This window comes from Amblyomma mixtum, chromosome 2 (genome assembly GCF_055824585.1).
Source record: "Amblyomma mixtum isolate Tamu chromosome 2, ASM5582458v1, whole genome shotgun sequence".
Lineage (NCBI taxonomy): Eukaryota > Metazoa > Arthropoda > Arachnida > Ixodida > Ixodidae > Amblyomma > Amblyomma mixtum.
The window spans coordinates 42850401-42871188 of record NC_143013.1 but is presented as its reverse complement, the minus strand read 5'-3'; the positions used below and the strand labels follow the sequence as shown (position 1 = coordinate 42871188).

Genomic DNA, 20788 nt, shown 5'->3' with positions numbered 1-20788 from the left:
CCCACGATCATATTTAGCGCCCGCATTGATTGAAACGCGTCCCAGCGGGCGAGCGACTGGCTCCGACCGGCCGCCTACGGTGCGGCCGCACGGAGCGTGCTCCTGACCCGCTTCGATTTCCGCCCCGTTGCGGTCAGATTGCAGCTGCCTCCGCGAGCCGCCCCCGATGCATGATTAACGCGGGCCTCTGCTTTCCTTCACCCCTGCTCGAGGTAAGGAGACGGAGTCCGCCGTGCGTTGTGTACAACCGACTTGCGTGGGACAAGCGGGGTGTGGCGGCGGTCGCCGGCTGTGCATATATACTCCAGGGATGCCACCCGCCGCGAGAGAGCAACGGTGTTGCCGGGGCACTTCGCTGTCAAAAGTGAATTAGTTGTGGCTGGGATCCTCGGGCCGCTGCCGGAAGCATTTCAGCGAGCGCCTGATGCGAAATTACCGCCCTAATGCGATTTCCAGGCGCTTTGGTGAAACACTAGCTGCCTGCGCTCAGTATCGTCAAGACTGTGCACTGTGGAAGAAGATAAACTGTTGAAGCCAGCTGCATAGCTGATGCCATCGCCAGCTTTCTCAACACTGCACGGTTTTAGCAACGCAGTGAAACCCGTGCGAATTCGAGCTGGCTTGCTGCTCGGAGAGTGCGCCTCTCGTTCTCTCACGCACGCGTTAAAGCAGTGTGTCACGGGCCATTGAAATAGCGAGCCTTAGATGCTGCAGACTTGTGACTGATTTTGCAGCAAAGCAGTTATCGGTGTGCTTTGCAGGGGCAGAGCGCATGCTGAATGTATATAGACGGATGTCGCTTGGTCAGGACACAGGTCCATTCAAGTCTTCTCGCTCCCACCTCTGACATCCCTGACTTTCACAACAGCAAACGGGATAAACCTTATGTAAGATATGTAAGCTGATTTTCTTGAATTAGCCCTTAGTCAGTCTCCTTAGCTTTAGCTGCTGACGTTGAAAAAGTGTTTATACTAACTTAAATGACAGTGAAGGTCTGCCGCGTTTGATTTATGTAAATAAAAATGAATCATATTGATTTGCACGCATGAACAGCTTACGGGAGATTTAAGGACTCCGAGACCCCTTGCGCGCATTTCAGACGGAAAAGTTGCTGGTGGTTTAGCGTTGCTAAGCACGAAATATTGTGCGAAAATAGGCTTTTGTATCTAAAAGCGCGACTGAGATGTCCACTGACCCAGGGAGCCAGTTATGCGCTTTAAAATCAATGGAGCCTACAGCGTTCTCAACGACAATGCCATTGAACCCAATGAACGGTGGCAGCGTACTGAAAAATTGAAACTTGGTTGGTTTTTGAGGGAAGTAATTGTCGCTATAACTGTCTTACATATCTCGGTGGACACCCTAACCACGCCGTAAGGCAAGGTATAAAGGAGGGAGTGAAAGAAGAAAGGAAGAAAGAGGCGCGTACTGCTCCAGTTCCGCGTTTCTGCCAAAACGTTTCTGCCAGACCGCGGCGGCCGCGTTTCGATGGAGGTGGTGGTGGTGAAAAACATTTATGGGCAATTAAATTTTTACAGAAATGTGATTGAGGTAGGACCCTATTGGCCCTTTCCCTTACAATACTAGGTGCGATGTCAGTGCACGTTAAAGATCCCCAGATGGTCGACCTCCACCACGGCACCTCTTTCTCTCTTTCTTCTCTCACTCCCACCTTCCTCCTTTCCCTTACGGCGTGGTTCAGGTGTCCGCCGAGATATGTGAGACAGATACTGCGCATTTCCTTTCTCAAAAACCAATTAACCAATTTACGTTTTCAACGCAAACGAAAGCAGCGCACATCTCTTTCTCACCACCTCCACATAACTCAAAGCGCGACTGTGGTGTCCACCCAGGGAGTCAGTTATTCGCGTTTCCTTTCCTTTTGTGACTCTGTGAAGACGACGATGTGCAATGCACAGCGCGAGAGTGTGCTGCAGTTTAACACGAGGCGTGACCGCCTGCGGCTATAGCTGCGCTGCCATTTGTTGATGAACCCCTGGACATGTTCTTTCTGATTGGACTGCACAGCCTTTGGAAAACCCGCATGATGGACAGACACTGTGAACTTGTTGTGTCTACAAAGGATCACTTCAGTCGAATGGTTGTTCATCTAAGAAACGTGTATGCCCAGACTGAGTACGAACCGGAGTGGCACTCACTATTAGTGATGTGCTCTGCATTGCCCCTTTTCTAGTGCATGGTCTTTTCAATATGTATTGTTTACCACTGTTTTCATAATGGCTTGTATATAGTTCATGTACATAGAAAATTACATCACTGTAATAAATACCATGTTGAAGAAAAAAAAAGCGGCTATAGCTCAGTGCTCTCATGCAGCGGCCAACGAAGCTGATCTGTTGACGCCGGCGCAGGTTCGAAGCCCAGTCGCGGTAATATTTATTTTATTTCTGCAGGTATCTGGGAGGCTTCAGACAGACATATGCTTTTTCGGGAAATTGCTAGTGAAGTAGTGCATTCACACTAAAAATTACAGCGATATCTGCAAGAGCTCTCGGACCTTACCAGCAGCTAAACTCCCCGTATAAATAACGTATCGGAATCTGGCGCTCTGATTGGGCCAAAACTAGGAGATTAGCAGTGTGTCACGCCACCTTTGGGGTTCAGACTAGCTGCTCTGCGCCGCTAAAACCACGAATAGGAGAAGCAAAAGTTGCAAGGCGCCACCAATAGGCGGGTTGCGAAAATTACAGGGGGTGCCACCACCTACGCGAAGTTTGCACGAGGAATAGCCTGGTTTCAAAGCGAGGTTTTGCAAACCAGTATGGTAAAAGAGCTCTGGGTAACTGTGCCCTCCCCCCCCCCTCCTCCGATTGTTACGAAGGCACATCCTCTCAGGCCTGCTCGAGTCACGTGACAGCAGACGGCTCATTCTCGAGGCACCCGCAACCCAGACCGCAAGGCCTTAAACCAGGAGTGCTGGGATACGACTTACCGCGCATACACAAAAAGAAAAAAAAATGCTCCCTAAAGTGAGAAGCCAGTTCAGTCGCACAGCGTCGATGACGACACAGACAGCACAAGGTCAGCGGCGGCGTATCGCGTCTGTCGCTTCTACGGTCAACCAAACTATTACTGCCGGCCAACTTGAGCGCTGCCCGAGTTACTGCGGAAGACAGCGAAGCCACTTTTGCCTTTCGCGCCGTAGGGCGCCTGGATACCTCAGGCGTACCTTCGGACGGAGCTCTTGCAGGTGCATTTACCGCAGGCAGCTTATAGCCCAAGGTGTCATTGCAACATGCCCGCCACGAGTGGGTCATAAAACGCACTGGCCGCGAGGAAAGCGAAGTTTACGGTGCCCATATAACTCGGCCCGGCCCAGAACGCCTACAGAAGCCAGCATGCGGGATAATGTGTGAAGACACGCTAAAGAAATGATGTCATTTGAAATTTGATTTCTCTGTGAGGATCACGGTTCTATGGCACAGAATGTGCCAGTCGCCAACAAAATAGTATTAGATAGTTTTAATGCGCACATTACCGTTGCCTTGTTACCGTTATATCGACGCGTCAACAGGTCCAACAGAGCTAGTGGAGACACCTTTCCCAGCCATTTGTAACCAATTATGAAAAAATAGAGGCCTCAGACTACCCTTGCCTATGAAGATGAATGAATGATTGATACGCAATCTGAGTCTGCCCTCTTCTGGATATATCTGTCACTCCTTTGGTCTTACCGCCTCTACATTACCTAAGCGCAAAAAAGTGAACAATCGGTGTGACAAGTCACGAAAGCAGTTTTTCCCGTATGTTGATTTGTGAAAGCTTGGAGAGGTGTCGCTACTTGCTCGGCTGCGTCTTCAGACTCAACAAGGCGGTAACCAAGCTGAAATTCTCGGCTGCAAATCATGCAAATCATCTCAATTGCGCTGCTGCCTGTTTCGAATTATTGGTGTTCATATTGTAATTTCACACTTCCTTTTCTTCTGGTAGCCTTTTCTTATATTTCTCATTTACATCGCGACTGCTACGAGGAGCTCCAGTAGTGAGTCATACAGAGATCGTTGAAGAAAAAAATTGGCTGACAGGTTTGTATCAAGCCCGAAAGAAGAGACGAAAAGCGGCCATGCTAGCAAGCAGGCATGCTGCACCACAATTAACGCAGTTGATGTATCGCCCAATCTAAAAGCTCATACTCTTAAACAACCTTCAACCGAATGTAGCATAGTCGTTTACACTACACATGCGTGACCGCTGCATCATCTTGAAACGCTTCCCGGCCAGCATCTCACACGAAGTGCCGGTTACCGTATTCAAGTAAGCGGTATAAAGGCGGTACTTCCTTGAGATGGCTGCTTTCTGCAGCTTTGCTTCCCTCGACGTGGAGCCATTAAAACTGATTGTGATGCACCAGCATTCTTCTGGCAATGCAAGAACTCAACACATTGTATAAATTCATTTCGTTTTCATAACCCCAGGTAGCACCGAAACATTGCGATAATGTTACATTTCTGTTACGCTCAAATGTTATTTCGATGTCCTTAATGTCCTTTTTTTCTAACGTTTTTGTAATGTTACATATAAATGTTCGAATAACCTTCCCCAAATATTCACGAAACATGTAAACAACATAAATGGAACTTTCTAGAAAATGGTAAAGCAGCCCCGCACAACCATGCAGGCCTGCCAGTGGTGACGGCACACAACTTACAACGCTTTTCAAGAACGAACAACAAGAGTGACACCTTCTTCACTACACTACAGAACAGCAACTCGTATTCACTCGCCTCCAAACAGATATCATGCCGCCGAGCTTATATACTCGCTACTGCGGGATGTCCCATGAGTGACAGTGGGGAATGGGTAATAAGTAAAGTTTTGTCACAAAATAATGGGGTTCTTCATGTAATCTATGGCGAGTACTATCTAAGAGATGTGGTTACAAAGTACTGTTAGTTGAACAATATCTTTACTCTAAGAACAGCGAGAAAATGTCTGCAAATCCATGCTCGAAATATATTTGCAGTGTTGTTTTATAGTTGCGACTCTAACATTATAAGAAAATTTAGAAGATTATATTAAAACAACGTTTGTTTAGAACATGAAAGTAACGTTTCCTATGTAACTTATAACGTTATATGTTAATTTTTAATGTTAATGTAAAGTTACTATGCAACATCTAACATTACCCCAACTTACATAACATATTTTATAACACTATTCTAATGTTCGGTGCTACCTGGAACGCACTGTAAGCACGAACATAACTCGCAGATGTATTGCAATCAAACATTTTCCCGCTTAATCCTGCGATAACGTACGGTCAACTGTAGACAGTTATGCGCATGTGGTGTCCACGTGTACTCGACCAACACAGTGAGCGGCATTTGGTAGTGCGTTTTCCGAAAGGCGTTCATGCATGTCGAATATTCACCATCATCATCGTCATCGTCATTATCATCCCAACATTAAGCCTGAGGACATCATAATCATCACTATAAACCAGACTGGGTCCACTGCATCTGGGACAAAGGTCTCTACCATTTATCTCCAATTAGCCCCGTCCTGTGGCTACCAACCTATCCTTTCTAACCCTCCGTCAAATGTTCACACATCCAAAAAGACGACGTTGTTGCGTACTTGCTCCCAGCAGACGCGGCGCGGCGTGGGTCCTTGGTTCACTTATGCACCCGTCTTTTGTACGCAATTGAGCTCTTCGATTTCTTATTGCGTTTCCCTGTTTATTTCTCGAACTCTCTCTTATCCTGTTTCTTTTCCTTTCTGCCTTAGCTCTTTTTCTTATTCTCGTCCGCGGCGGTGGCGCTTTTACGACGACGACTGGAAAAGCCATAGGAGAGTAGTGCGTGTTCCCGAACGCCGGGCGGCATCGACGACGACGGCGGCGACGGCAGAAAAGAAGCGTAAAACGAAATTATATTTGCCTCGCGGGCCCGTCGGGCGTTCCGGGACCGGAAACCTGAGCGGGAAGAGAGCAACCTCGTAAAACGGGATGGCTGAGGGAAAAAAGGGAAGGAATAAAAGGCGAGAGGCGCGCTGCTGCAGCGGCAGTGAGGGGACGAGAAGGGCCAGCTTTAAGGTGGCGGGTGGCTCCGGAATGCGGGAGGCAAGTTAGGGAGGGAAGCCCGCGGGTTTCGCCACTTCGTCCCTGCACCTGTTCGCCAGCGTACACCCGGAAGGAAGAACAGAAGAGAGGGAGGGAAAGCACGTACGCTCACGCGCACACGCGCGCACGTTATAGGGACTTGAGAAAACAGTTGTTGAATTCACACAGCTCAAATGATGGCGCCCACGGTCGGAACCAGAGACCTGTTAGCACTCGCACGACGAGAGCCTGCTTTCCAGGCTGCGCGAAACGTTTGGTTTGATTGCTAGATTCCTTGTTGTCGTTGTTGGCGGTGGTGCGCCGTTAGCCACACTAAAATGCTGGATGGGAGTGAACGAATCTACGAGCGAGAAGTCCCCTGTTTTAAAAGCATGTGTTGGCTGTAGCTATAAAAAAATTATGAACAACAGCTTTCTCGGACATTATTGCCGCCTAAACGAAACATTCACAAAGAAAGACATACAAGACAAAGACGGGCGCTAATGGCACATCTTCCTTTATGAATGCTTCTTTTACACTACAATAATATGTGCGATAAAGAAGTTCAATAACACGTTCTGCTGGGCGAGTTGGTTCATCTTGGTAAAGAAGACCAACCTGCTCGGGAGCTTATCCTAGGTAACCCTTTCCGACGCTATGCGGGTCAAAATATATACAACTCACCAATCTAGGTTTTTTGGTAATGCAGTGTTGCTCGCTTTGCATCAAAAACTTTTCAAATATCTCGAAGATGAAATGAATCCTCGATTTCATCTCTCTCCAGCTTTAGACTTCCGAGAGTGCTACAGGAAAACCAGTACACGACAGGGAAACAAACCTTTTCGGTTGTACAGGGTCGTCCACTCTAAGTACGAACACGGCGCAGCGTGGCCGCGCTCCGCGGGGCGCGAGCGCATCCGGCGCGGCCGCGCATCGAAGCTCTGCGGCGCAGGCGCACACGGGCCTGGAGGCGGTGCTTTGTGTCGTCTGCGACAGCGCGGGTGAGCACAGTGCTTGCTCTGCGGTGAAGCGCACCTAACTTTCTGAATGATTACAGCGCTCGCGTGCGCCGAGACAGCACTGCGGGAAAGCGCACCAACTACAGCGCGTTATGGCTGGTTGCGCGTACGACAACCCAGCGTCCTCTCGTCTCAGTGCCACGATCTCGGTGATATGCAGGTATTGCTGTAAACTTGTCATTTCAGGTTCGAATTGATTTGGCTTATGGAGTTTAACGTCCGAAAGCGACATAGAGGGCCCCCGATTATCGTCGACCCCATTGGGGTTGTTAACGTGCGCAGATATCCCACAGTAAACGGATGCCTTGCGTTTCGCCTCCATTGGAACAGGGCCGCTGCAGTAAGGGTAAGACATATATCTAACAGAAGCCAAAGTGTTCGGAATGGAAGTCGCTCGTCTGACCCTGACTGCGGCCGCCCCGTTCCAACGGATGCGAAACGCAAGGCATCCGTTTACTGTGGGATATCTGCGCACGTTAAAAATCCCCACATGGTCGACAAAAATCTGGGGTCCTCGGCTATAACCTCCATTGTAGTCTATGTCGCGTTCGGAAGTTAAACCGCATTAACCAAATCAATTCAAACCTGAAATGACAAGTTTTCAGCAATACCTGCATATCACCGAGATCGTGGCACTGAGACGAGCGGCCGCTGGGTTGTCGTACGCGCAACCAGCCATAACGCGCTGTAGTTGGTGCGCTTTCCCGCAGTGCTGTCTCGGCGCACGCGAGCGCTGTAATCATGCAGAAAGTTAGGTGCGCTTCACCGCAGAGCAAGCACTGTGCTCACCCGCGCTGTAGCAGACGACACAAAGCACCGCCTCCAGGCCCGTGTGCGCCTGCGCCGCAGAGCTTCGATGCGCGGCCGCGCCGGATGCGCTCGCGCCCCGCGGAGCGCGGCCACGCTGCGCCGTGTTCGTACTTAGAGTGGACGACCCTGTACATTTTTCACAAAGACTGTACGCACTTGTGTAAACAGCGAACTCACTTTTTTCCAAGAGCGCCGCACCTACGACGATTTCTTATCTTCGGACGAATTTATCACTCAGGTCGCACCTGGGGCGGTTATCTTATCTAGTTGAACCAGAAAAATAATATTTCGCAAAACAGTGAGCACGACAGCATCCCTTCTACACAGTCATGCAGGCATCTTGAATCACTCGAATATCTTTTTATTCTGTGACCGTAGCGTGAGCTGCGCCTTTGAAAAAAAAGTCGATCCCGCGATGCCTCCTTGACTCCAAATCTGAAAATGTTGGTTTTGATGCTACACCTTCTAACTACAGTGACGTTTGGTAAAAAAATTTTACAAGTGTCTATAAAACTAACGATTGTTGCTTCTCGCTAAGAAAACTAGTGGGCCCTTTTTATGCCTGCGTAGACTAATTGGGGAGGGAGTTCTGATAGCAATGGCAAACGGCGTTTAAAATGGTGACGACAAGTAGAGCTGGATCAGCCTGGACAGAACGAAGAGGACACCGCATGTCCTGTCTGAACGAGCGCTACTTGTCGTCATGATACACCAACTCGCCCAAACAGCTACCCTTGGTATTTGGTATTAATAAACAACTGTGGAGAAAGAAATATATTAAATGACAAGACATCAAGGGTGGATGAAATTCATTCTATCTAATCGTAGTGGTCGCCCATGCGGGCGTGTTTGTGCGGGAGGAAAAAAAATTCTCTACAAACCTTAAGATTGGAGGACAAATTCTAGAGGCCCGTGTACTGTGCGATGTCAGTGCAAGTTAAAGAACCCCAGGTGGTCGAAATATCCGGAGCCCTCCACTACTGCGGCCTTAGTCGCTTTGGGACGTTAAACCCCATAAAATCCATAAGATTGATGCAAGCATGTTATTCTTTTTTTTTTCGTTACTCAAGAAAAACAGTCGCCTTCTACCCGGCAAGGTAACGCTGACATGGTGTATGTATAATCTGAGTTGGAGTTTTTTTTTTTTTTTTTAACTGACGCGCAACAACCAACGGTTCAGCCACTTCAAACAAACGGTTCAGCCACTTCAGATGTCTTTTCAAATTTGGTCCCTAAGCGTGTCCTTGCCACGTAACTGTTTTCGAGAGATGCCAAAAATAATAACTAATGCCACGATTGTTTGCCTTTGCTGCTACTTTCTTCTGCGCTCTCATTATATGTGAAATAAACATATCTTCATATCTCTCAAATATAAAAAAAAATAATACGTATATGGCCATATGTGGCTCACATGCGCACAGTTCAAAAATAAAAGCCGCATAAACTTTTCAAGCCCGAGTTTCCACAACGGATCCCCTTCTTGGCCCCAAGGAAGCTCCCGTTAGCAGGCAGCTCAAGCGAGAGTCCGCTGACTCAAGTCTAGGACACAAGTGGCGAGCAGCAGTAAGGAAAAAAAATATAACATAAAAGTCTGCTGTACGCTGCAGACGACGGCAGCACCTTTCGAGTTTCATACTTCCATTGTGTTGAAAGTAGGCGCAAAACGGCCTCTGTCTGTTCGCTGCCTGAAGGCGCAGCGGCGGCTGCGCCAACCAAGGTGCCGCAAGAGCATGCAGAGACAACAGCTTGCGTTGCAGCAGGTCAGTCCAAAGACGCAGCGCTGGCAGCCGAATCCCGGCTCGGAGATCAAAACGCGTCCCGACGCAGCGCAGAGGAGGCCATATACGTTACTACGCACACACTTCGCTGCGATACCACGGTCCACGCTCTTCCACTTACATAGTCCGGCGAGTATTTCTTTCCCTTTATTTCGTCGCACGGTGCGCCGCGTCCGTCATTCTGCTGGCCCGCTTCACGGCAGAGCCGTCGCCGCCGCAGCCGCAGAGTCGTAAAGCACTCTGCCGCGCTATTATTTTTTACGCTTTCAATCTCGGCACGAGATAAGGAGGAGGCATAAAATCCGGCTGTCGTTCGGCACACGCCAAGGAACGGTAATTTCACTAAACGATCTTCGATGCCGATGCCGTAACTGACGATAAAAAAAAATGGGCTTCATATACCTTCCCTTACTCTGTTTTTGCTTCCTTTAAGCCAGTAGCGGATCGGCATATTAGCTGCGAAGTGACGTGGCCGAATTTGTTTCCCGCGATCTGCTTGAATTACTCTACGCGAATTAGGTTTAATTACCATAAGCACGAGAAGCCGGCATCGCGAATATGCTGCGTGCGTCATTATTTCGATCGAGATGCCGTGTACGACCAGGCTCGTGTTAATCACTTTGTCGATGACAGTATGGTTCCCAGTGAGGCTTTCCGGGTTCACACCACCGTTAGGGGCTACCGGTATGCGTTAAAACAAGCATGTAGGAGTAAGAGTGCTCGTAAACGTGCACTTTTAGACTAGCAAATTTCAACGGGTGCCCGGGTTCTTTCTCAGAAACAGTAACGCCAGTACTGATTATTTGAAACTCGGGGTATACAGGCAAAACCTGTGCCACTCAAAAGCGCGAAAGAGACAAAAACGAAAACCTATACCGTTTTTTGATCCGTTAAGTGCGCATATTACTGCAAATTCTTAGGCATGTACAAACTTGCAAGCATATAGTTAAGCATAAAATTATTTGATGAAAGACCTACTTGCTATAAATTTATGTTTACTCCTCTACTGTCGCTAATGCACAAGATATGCCCACGAAGCTACACAGTAATTTATTTAGGGCGCAAATGGGGTTGCACAACTTCAGTAGGTAAGCTCGACATCACTTACATGTTGCCAGCATCAGCCGTCAACCATCATGAAAGCAACCTAGGTGTGCAGCGTAAGATGTGAACATGACAGAATGATCCTAGCAGAACTTCTCTTCCCTCTGAGTGACTTTTTCAATCGCGCACAAAGAAGATATCAAGTCCTTCTGAAGATATTAAAAGAATAGCGGCAGACGCTAGACGGACAACCATCGCGTCTTCTGCCGCATTCCATGCCTAAGCAGTGGCGTCTCTGTGCCCTCAAAACGCACGCTCTTTAAAACTGCAGCCACCGGTCTCCTGCGTTTGACGGCTCCCTCGAACACTCGCTGCCGAGTTTAAGGCACAAAACTGTAAAACAAAGGTCAGACGAACCAGACGTCGCGTTGCCGCTTTTCTGTCGCAGCTGTGCTTCGGCCCTTTGTTGTGCCGATGTAGCGCTGGCGTTTTTCCGCCGCGGAAAGGCAGAGGGCTAACTCTATATTTGTTTTGTTTAGATGCAACCTCGATATCACTGAGGAAGATGGGCATATGTGTTATTTTAACGCGAGGATTGCAGTTACGAGTGCAGGCTGAAGAAACCGCACAACAGCTCCGCTGCCAGGAAAGCTTCGAACAACACCTACGCAGCCTTACGTAAGCGTATCAGCGCATCCTTTCTTAAGAAAGCTTATGAAATGGGATATTTCTTTCTTTTATTTTATTCTTCCAGTATTGCGAAATGAATACACTCAGCTTAACTCCCCGTTTAAACGGCAATTATTTTCCTCTCGTGGTGTGTGTGTTCCTGGTTTACATTTGAAGTTTGAGCAAACATGGTTTATTTCGTGAAAGAACGATAAGCAGACCCCAGGGTTTCTCTTTCTTTTTTCTTTCTTTTTGTTTTCTGATATGATGATACGCACCGGACGCATTTACTAGCTGCCAGGAGTGTACGATGTGGCGTTAGTTGATATGACATAATGAAATATAAAACCGTGGGAAGGGCAGGACACCGGACAGAAGGCAGGAGTTATGTCATACTAGTGACGAGCGTGTGTCAAAGGAAGCACGTTTTTTGACCCTCTGGCGGATATTTTCAGCGCAAAGAGTACGCGTCGAAAGCGAACTAATTTTCTTTGAGGTGAGAGTTAGCACAAAGTAGCGAGGATTCACACCATACTTTTATGCTACGTTAAGCTGAGGCTATGGCTAATTCTTTTTTATTTCGTTTCGCAACATATGCCGAAGCATGATGACGCGCTCCCACTGTGTTAGCATTCGAATCTTTGCGCCGCGCATGCTAAGTGCGATAGATATACGAAAAATGAGAACATTTACTAAACTTACCAAAGTTCGATGTAGCACAGTCCCCGGCAGTATACCATCGAAAAAAAAACAGAAGTTAAGAAAAAGAAGCATTTGTAACAAGAAATCAATCAGAAAGCGCTTATTACATCCTGACGGAACCTTGCGAATGATGCGAACGTCCGAATAACTCCTACTTGCGAGTCACAGAACGAAAGAAATTTCTTTCGCTTAACACAGTGAGTGAATGTATTCATTACAAGAATGACAGCAACATCTGATCAGAGCACTTTCCTTTTTGTTTTACACATTTAAAAAAAAAAGAAACGATTCCTGCGCATCTGCGTTGGGCAGACAGAAGCGTGTGCTCTAGTTCCACTAATATCCAATATCGTCCAAGTAGAACGTCCAAAATCAATTTCTTTGATCAGAAAAAAATAACGGCCATTTGGGAACGACTACGCAATCAAACACTGCCTGCACTCGTATGAAATTCGTTCCGTACTTCCTTTTCTATAGTGAGCACTTACACGACGAACATACCTCGTCTATACTACTGCAGAATTTGTGAACATTTTTTTTGGCGCGGAACAATTTAAACGGGAACGATCCCTTTTAATGGCACAGATATCGCAATTCGCGATTCAAATTGAGTTAGTGCTGCTGTTTTCACATTTTACAGCCCATGGGTGTTTTTAGAAAGCCGTTTTCACGCATATTATAGATTTAGCCGTAGCCAAACGCTGCTACACTTCCGATCTCGAATATGTACACGCCGAAACAAAAAAATGATTCTCCTGTTACCTACAAACGTGTACGCAGCCAGCCTATTTCTTGTTAAATGTTATTACCTGTTAAGCGCAGCCAATTTCTCGCTGGAAGCACTGTTGTAAAAAAAAAGTCCTGGCTATACGCATAGCCATAATTCTTGGATCTTACTTGAAATTTCACCTTACCTAGCAGTGGCGATTAGAGCGTGGCGACAAAAATACCTCTGCTCATCTTTGCTTGAATTATTTTCCACGTCCGGCCATCGGCTTGGAAATATACCGCGTAGCCTACAGCCAGTGTTTCAGTAATAATGACAACAACTGCAAGGGCTGGCTCCTTCCTTGCTACCTCTGAACAACGAGGCCTTGGTTGGAAGGCGTCATATTAACTCTCGTCCGGACTCTAAGACCGCTCACCAAACTTTCATCCACAGTGCGTGAGGAGCTAGCTTAGCTGAAATACCATCTCTGGCTTGGAACACGGGCCAGTAGACCATGTACCAAGAATGTTTCTCCTAATCGTCGATACTCGGTTCCGTCTCTTTCTCTATTTCTACCTTCTCACAGCCTAGCATCAGCGAAATGTTGCGGGCAGTGCCTGCATGTCAAGTACGAACCCTTTTCTCTTTAGCCGAGCAGTTTTAGCGCATTGACCGGGAAAAAGGGAAGCGTCTTTCTTATGGTCATGTTGCGCGTGTGATAACCTCGACTGATCGGCAGTGACCTATCAGCAAAGCATTGCATATTGCCCATGTCAGTTTTCGACACCGAAAGGAGGACGTAAAATATGAGTCTATTCATTCATTCATTCATTCATTCATTTATTGATACTGTCAGCCTTTCTCAGGCTATTACAGGAGTGGAAAGCCTAATAAATTCACATTCAAAACAAGGTACATTTCACAACTGCGATATCGACACAAAAAACAAAGGAAAAATCAAACAGTAGATAAGAATAACGCATGCAAGTGCTGAGGCAAAACTATTACATTGGTGTACTACGGTCCAGGTAAGATTTCAGGCCTATCTTTTCTTCTCTTCTCAAGTGCTGATGTACTACGTACTGGGATCGCTATAACGTGGTGTAAAGAGTACGTTCCTTTCTCCTCTGCCGCTTCGCAGGCGTGATGGGCGTCGGGTCGGGCGGTGTGCGGCCCGCGGCAGCGTAGCAGCCAGCAGCCACCAGCATGAACCTGGACGCCGAGAACCGCGTCGTACTCAACGTGGGTGGCATCCGGCACGAGACGTACAAGGCGACGCTCAAGAAGATCCCGGCCACGCGCCTGTCGCGGCTCACCGAGGCCCTGGCCAACTACGACCCCGTGCTGAACGAGTACTTCTTCGACCGCCATCCGGGCGTCTTCGGACAGATCCTCAACTACTACCGCACCGGAAAACTGCACTACCCGACCGACGTGTGCGGGCCGCTCTTCGAAGAGGAGCTCGAGTTTTGGGGCCTGGACGCAAACCAGGTTAGAAGACGTGACTTGGATTTCTTTCTGGCAGAATGAAAAGGTGCTCATAGCTGGGTTGCTGTGCTTAGATTCCTTTTGTCGTTGCACAGCTTTCTTTTTGTAATAGAAACAAAGTCAGTATTGTTATTAGTACGGCCCGATATCCGAAACCAGCGTTATGAGCGACGCGATAGGTTGTTACCGGCACCGTTCAATTGATTTCAGCCAGCTACTACCCTGCGAACAAAACTGCAAAGATCCATCTTTTTACTTGGGGTAAAAAAGTAGGCGGACGGGTTGCATAGCAGCTCCGTAGACGCAGGCATTTTACAAAGAAAGACACCTGCTGAGAAGATTCGTACTGCGTGAATGGGACAGGACAGGAGAACGAGGAACACAGACGACAACACAGGCGCAGTCATCTGTGTTCTTCGTTGTCCTGTCCCATTCACGCAGTACTAATCTTTTCTGCATTGAAACAACTAGCCCGCAAGAACGTTCTACACCTGCTGAGGTTTCATGTGAGAGCGTTGTTCCCTAGCGGTAGGGCGTGCCATCATCATCATCAGTCTGACTACGCCCACTTCAGGGCAAAGACCTCTCCCATGTCTCACCAATCTGTCCTGTGCCAGCTGCGGCCACTGTGTTTTAAAGAGCTATCATTATATTTCCTTCGCTCTAAGGACGGAAAAAAAAGTGAATTTTTTGTTGTTTTTCCGAATATATGGAAGCTAATTAACATTCAAGCAAGTTAAATCCAAATGTAATGTTTCATACGTGTCTTGAGCACTTCAAGTCAGGAGTAATTTCATCTGCCTTTAACTGGACTAGGAAGTGAAGTCCACAAGTCTTATCATAATGTCTTGAAAGAAGTGTGTGAACGAGAGAGCAGGCTTTAATAATGACGACCGAGCTAGAAAATTAGCTGCGTGACAGGCGGAGTCTTGAACTGGATTGGCGAAATCAGTTTCCGAATTTCTAGGACTCCTTATTGCGAGCGTTGGGACAGAAAGTATGGCATGACGCTTGGTGCGGCGGGCTTGAAAAGGAGCATCCCTGAGTGTACGCGGGCTATCCAAATAACCTCCGCATTGCGGGCGCCTGGGGAGTACCGCAGCGCCCGTAATGCACCGACTCCCCTTCTGTTCTCGCTAGTGTTGATGAGGTTTTTACACCGTACTACCTCATCACCGCCGAGAAAAACACGAGAGAAACTGCGCGTCGCACGAGCAGCTCCTGGGGTCGGTTTCCCAACGGCAGTGCCATTTTATTGCAGTCCCTATAAAAACATCCCCACCAGGGCAGAGGTGGACGACAGCGGGCGCAGTATGTCGCCCATCAGGTGCTGGAATGTGGTCGCTGCGCGAATGAACGACTTATTCTGCAGAAAAGGATTGCTCTCGACGCTTTCAGAAAGGTCACATGTCTCTGCCTAGGCTCATGGCCCCAAGAGACAGTGCGCATTACGACAGAAATATATTGATTCTCCATAGAAAACTCTGTGGGAACGGGAGAATCTGCGATCATTACAGATTTTATATCTGCCGTGTGGTGTAGTCGAGGGTTTGACGGCATACCGTCTGGTGCCGTGTGGTCTTTTGTGAGTAGGATGCGGATTGGGCGTGTTAAAAGGAAACGCCCCAACCCTCCCTGGCAGTGACCCAACGGTGATGCGAGGTCGAAACGGGAAGGACGGAAGGGAGGTCGACTGAGAGCGGTTCTCAGAAGAGCTTGCCTTCGAAGGATGACAAGCAGGGCAACCACCTCCATTCCGCTCGCAGACACCCCACGACGAAGTCTCTAATAAGCAAAACGGCAGCAGCGGCCACGCACTCGGGTTGCATAATTCTGCACAATGGTTGAAATGTTAATTTTTATTCTAGGCGCCATTCGTGCGTATTGGGGGGTGTTTCTGGAGGAAGAGCTGACCTGTCTTTTAGCGGGTTAGCATTAGAAGCGTCTGCGCAAGCGGCAATGACGAGCGCCGTCTGTCTGTAGCCACCTATGATGTAACGACTTTCGTGTGTTAACCTCGGATATAAGGAATTCTGATGTGGTAACTTCTGATATATCGAGCCTAAGTATGCCACATCGGATATAATAAACTTTCGAGTTTTAATCTTGGATGTAACAAACTTTTGTGTGTCAACCTCGGATATAACAAACTTTACAGCGTTAACCTCAGATATAATGAACTTCCGAGTTTTACCTTGTAGAAAACAAACCTAAGTATCCCACCTCGGATATAACAAACGTTCGTGTCTGGACCTCGCCTGTAACGGATTTAGTGTGTTGCCCTCGGGTGTAGGATTGCCTGAGAGTTTTTCCTCGAACTGGTTCTCTGCCCTACCTACTGCCGCCTTCTAAGTTTCACTGACGGCTGTGCTACGCTTGACGCTTTGTTTATGCTTCAATACTGACGGCTGGCATCTGTCATCCTTCACTGAGCCCCTCATGTTCCCCACATAGAGGTAACTGCACTGTGCGTTCTATCCGACCTTAGACTCAGTAGGCGAGCATGCGCACTTCGTATGTTCTGACTTGCAAGGAGAAACGAAACTATTGTCATTGTGCATGTATGTGTCCTCCCAACAGCTCCTTTTGTTATGAAGCTGCAGGCGAAATTGTGGGTTTCGGTGTATACGTTGACTAACTAGTTACCGACTACTTTCAGAAAGGCGGTTAGTAGACACTGCCAGTGTTCCCAGAATCAGTAATATGCGTTGTGGGGCTAGTTGGTCAATTCTAAGAGTTCTTTTTAGTGCACACAAAGGCGACGCAATAAAGGACGAGGAAGACAGGACAGGGTCCTTCTTGCAGCTGTTTTATCCAGAACAAACAGATGACTTATATATCCAAAAAGGGGACGGGGTGATCAGACAGATAGGCACGTGCATGGCAAAAAAAAACACCTGAAAAAGCACAAAGGAAGGGCAGAGGTGACTGAGCTCTTCTCTAATATATCCAGAAAAGCAAAATCTATCACACAGTGTCACAGACGACGTACTGACACATGCACTCGCACACTTCCTTCATATGCTATAGGCATCAACCAGTTCCCGCTTAAGCCGGTCAGTGCTCCTGCACAGGATGCTAGTGCCCTGGAGCCTTGCATCACTCGTTTGCTTTTCTGTTTTGCGTCATTCTCTTTTCCACATTCATTAATGTGTACCGGTAGGGGTGCACCGGCACCGTTCCGCAGGGGCAAATTGTGTACCCGTAGGCGCTCACTGACACATCGACCCGGTTGCCCAATGCACACCTTCCCACATTTTAACGGAATATCATACACTACCCCATTTTCACACTTAATACATTGGTTCACATGTTTAATGGCGCAGTCTGAGTTGCTGCCACAATCGTGTGAAGCCAGACGACGCAATGAAGAAAGTAGTCTCCTTAGACCGAAAAAACCTTGAACTTGAACTTGTACATTGAACTTGTTAGCCACGTGCTTGAGGTTATGTGCAAATTTATGCTGATAGGGGATGACTACTGGTTTTACTCTCTTTTGAGGTGCTGCGACTATCGAGTCGTTCCTTCTCGTTTAATCTTCTTAAGCAAAGCTTTGGCAACCGAACTCACCGCATAATACTGGAATACCTTTCTTCTACAGTGGGCCCTATTTTGAGTGTTCTGCTACATCCTACCCCGCTTCGGGGCTTGCTGCTCATATTTCCTTGACGACGTGCGGTGCGAGATTACTCAGATTCTGCATAAGGAAGGCACTGGTGCCTCCTGACATCTTTGTTTTGTTTGGCCTTGTTAAACCCTCCCTCGGCCATGTCAAGAGGGAGTGCCGGGTTCTGAGGTCGGAACTATGACGACAGCTCCGTCTGCTGAAGGATTGGCTTACCTACTCTGCTTTTCACGAGCCACTCGGCATATCGCCATCATGAGGCTTCAATCTCTGATGAAGCTAGCCACCCGGACTATATAATTTATGTGGAAAAAACTCTCCCTGTGTTAACTAAGGAAAGCCGCAGAGAAATCAAAGATGACAGTTCAGCTGTTCAGGCTCTCGGCGGAATCCACATTCCTCAGGACATTGCCAGCGTCCTCAAGAAATGAAGAAAATACCGAAGTACAGCGTTGAGCCAGAAGTTAAGGGGCATAGCTACTGTCTTTGGTTCGAAGAATTTCCAGCAAGGCCGACCCTAAGGATAAGGAAGTTGCCTGCTGAATGGAGTCGACTGTCGCATCAAGACTGTGCCTTCCCTTACAAGTTTTAGACAGTCTATAGAGTTTCTATAGACTTCTGTCTATAAAGTCTATGGACTGTCTATACACAAATCCTAGAAAACAGTCTACAGACTACAAATGCTATAGACAGTCTATAGAGAATCTATATATTTATGGCCATGCACTTTTAGTGGACTTTTGTCTATAGACAGTCTATAGACTGTGAAAACACAAAAAGCAATATCTATAGGAAGTCAATAGAGTCAATAAGAGTCTATAGACTGTCTACAGACCATTTTTATAAGGGTTCCAGGGGGTCTCACATTAGGACGCCAACCAGGAAAATCGTGCATTTCTTTTGAGGACAAACACCTGCGACTCGTGCAGGCGGACAAGGAAGGGGGCTTAGTCGCCATGCCGTCGGGAACGATGAACGAAAAAGCTTCGGAGGCTATCCGAAAGAATTTTGAGACGACAGAATTAAAACCAGCAAAGGTAAAAAGCCGTGCCATTGCGTTATGTTAAAACCATAGTTTGCATACTTTATACAGTAATTTCGGAATAGTAAATATAACAGCTTGCAGGTTTTTTGCCCGGCCAGAACCCATAAAGAAAGTGTTCCATTCAGGTGCATAATCAGTGAAAAAGGTGCCTGGCAGAACCTAATTACTCGGTTCCTACTGAAATAACTTACCTTACTGTTTGTAGACGATAAGTTTGCAGTCAAGAATAATCTTGAAGTTATTGAATTTTTGCGTGAAACAAACTCAGCAGGACACATGTTTTCCGTAGATGTTGACATACTTTATTATATACCACAAAACGAGTTGTTAGCGGCTGTTATGATGTGCATTGAAATGAACGGACCGGTGCCATTCCAAAACAGTGCCGGTATGTCTGTTGACAACTTCATAGCATTCCTAGAGTTCTGTTTGATTTCCACCGCTGTTTCTTTTAAAGGTCGCAAATATGTACAAAAGAATAGAATCTGTATCGGGTCACGCAAGGCCTCAGTGCTATGGAACATTTTTCTCGCGGGGGTTGAGAGCTCATTACCTGATGCACTTGAAACAGGTAGCCCGCTGAATATATTTAAATATGTTGATGGTTTTTATTGTATTAAAGAAACTGTTACCTTCAACATGTCCACAAATTCTGTAGGACGTCTTTATTAACTGCAGATGACTTGCCAAAGGATTAGATTTAACTTTAGAACTCGCCAAGAACGGCTATTTGCAATTTTTAGACTTGCAAATAACCCTAAGGGACGAAAGCTTCTACTGGAAGTACCAACCGCTTGCACAGAAAGAATTGTTGCCGTTCCATTCCAAACACTCAAAAACGGTGAAACATGCTATCGCTCTGTGTGTGCCTTGAATCAGCCCTAAAAAAGTCCTATTGTAACAGGGGCCAAGAAAGCTATGACTGTCTGATCACGATGCTAAAACAGGCAGGCTTTTCCTTGATACTGGCGAGGTCGATTGCCGAATCTTTGGTTAAGAACATTAACCGAGAAGAGAAAACGAACAACTCGATAGTCGCAGTACCTCAAAAGAAAGTAAAATCAGTAGTTATCGCCTATCAGCATTAAGTTTCACATAACCTCAAGCATGTGGCTACCAAGCTCAACGTACCTGCAGTATTTTCGGCCCCAAGGAAACTCTCTTCACTGTGTCGTCTGGCCTCACACGATAGTGGCAGCAACTCAGACTGCACCATTAAACATGTGGACCAATTTGTGAAGTGTGAAAATGGGGTAGTTTATAAAATTCTGTTAAAATTTGAGAAGGTGCACACTGGGAAATCGGGCCGTGAGCGCCTACGGGAACACCATTGGTTCCTGCGGAACAGCACCGGTGCACCCCTACCGGTACGCATTAATGAATGTGGAAAAGAGAATAAAGTAAGACAAAAAGCAGGAAAGCAAACGTGCGATGCAAGGCTCCAAGGCTATAGCATCCTGTTCAGGAGCACTGACACGCTTGCGCGGAAACTAGTTGAGGCCTACCATATTAGGAAGTGCGGGAGTGCATGTGTCAGTAGCCATCTGTGACATTATATAGCAAAGATTTTGCTTTTCTGCATGTATTAGATAAGAGCTGTCACCTGTGCCCTTCCTTTGTGCTTTTTCGAATTCTTTTTCCCCTTGCACGTGCCAGTGTACTTGGTCATCCGTTCTCCTTTTCGTGTGCATAAGTCATATGCTTTTTTTTGAATAAAACAGTTTCAAGTAACGCCCTGTCCTGTCTTCCTCGTCCTTTACTATGTCGCCTTTGTGTGCGCTGAAAAGAACACTGACTATAAGAACCAGCTTACGGCGGCCTCCGAGAGCCGAGGTTTT

The 20788-nt window shown here is 47.2% G+C and overlaps 1 protein-coding gene across 6 annotated transcripts in view; it reads left to right on the top strand.

The window, feature by feature from the left end:
- LOC149359142 (potassium voltage-gated channel protein Shaw-like) overlaps positions 1-20788 on the top strand; it is a 228244-nt gene that overhangs the window by 110634 nt on the left and 96822 nt on the right. For 3 of the 6 annotated variants that reach the window (XM_089571387.1, XM_089571391.1, XM_089571385.1), the window contains exon 3: positions 13934-14283. In XM_089571387.1, the coding sequence (XP_089427513.1) occupies positions 13999-14283 (285 nt within the window). In that variant the 5' untranslated portion in view covers positions 13934-13998. The other 3 variants (XM_089571388.1, XM_089571386.1, XM_089571390.1) reach the window with 3 other exon arrangements.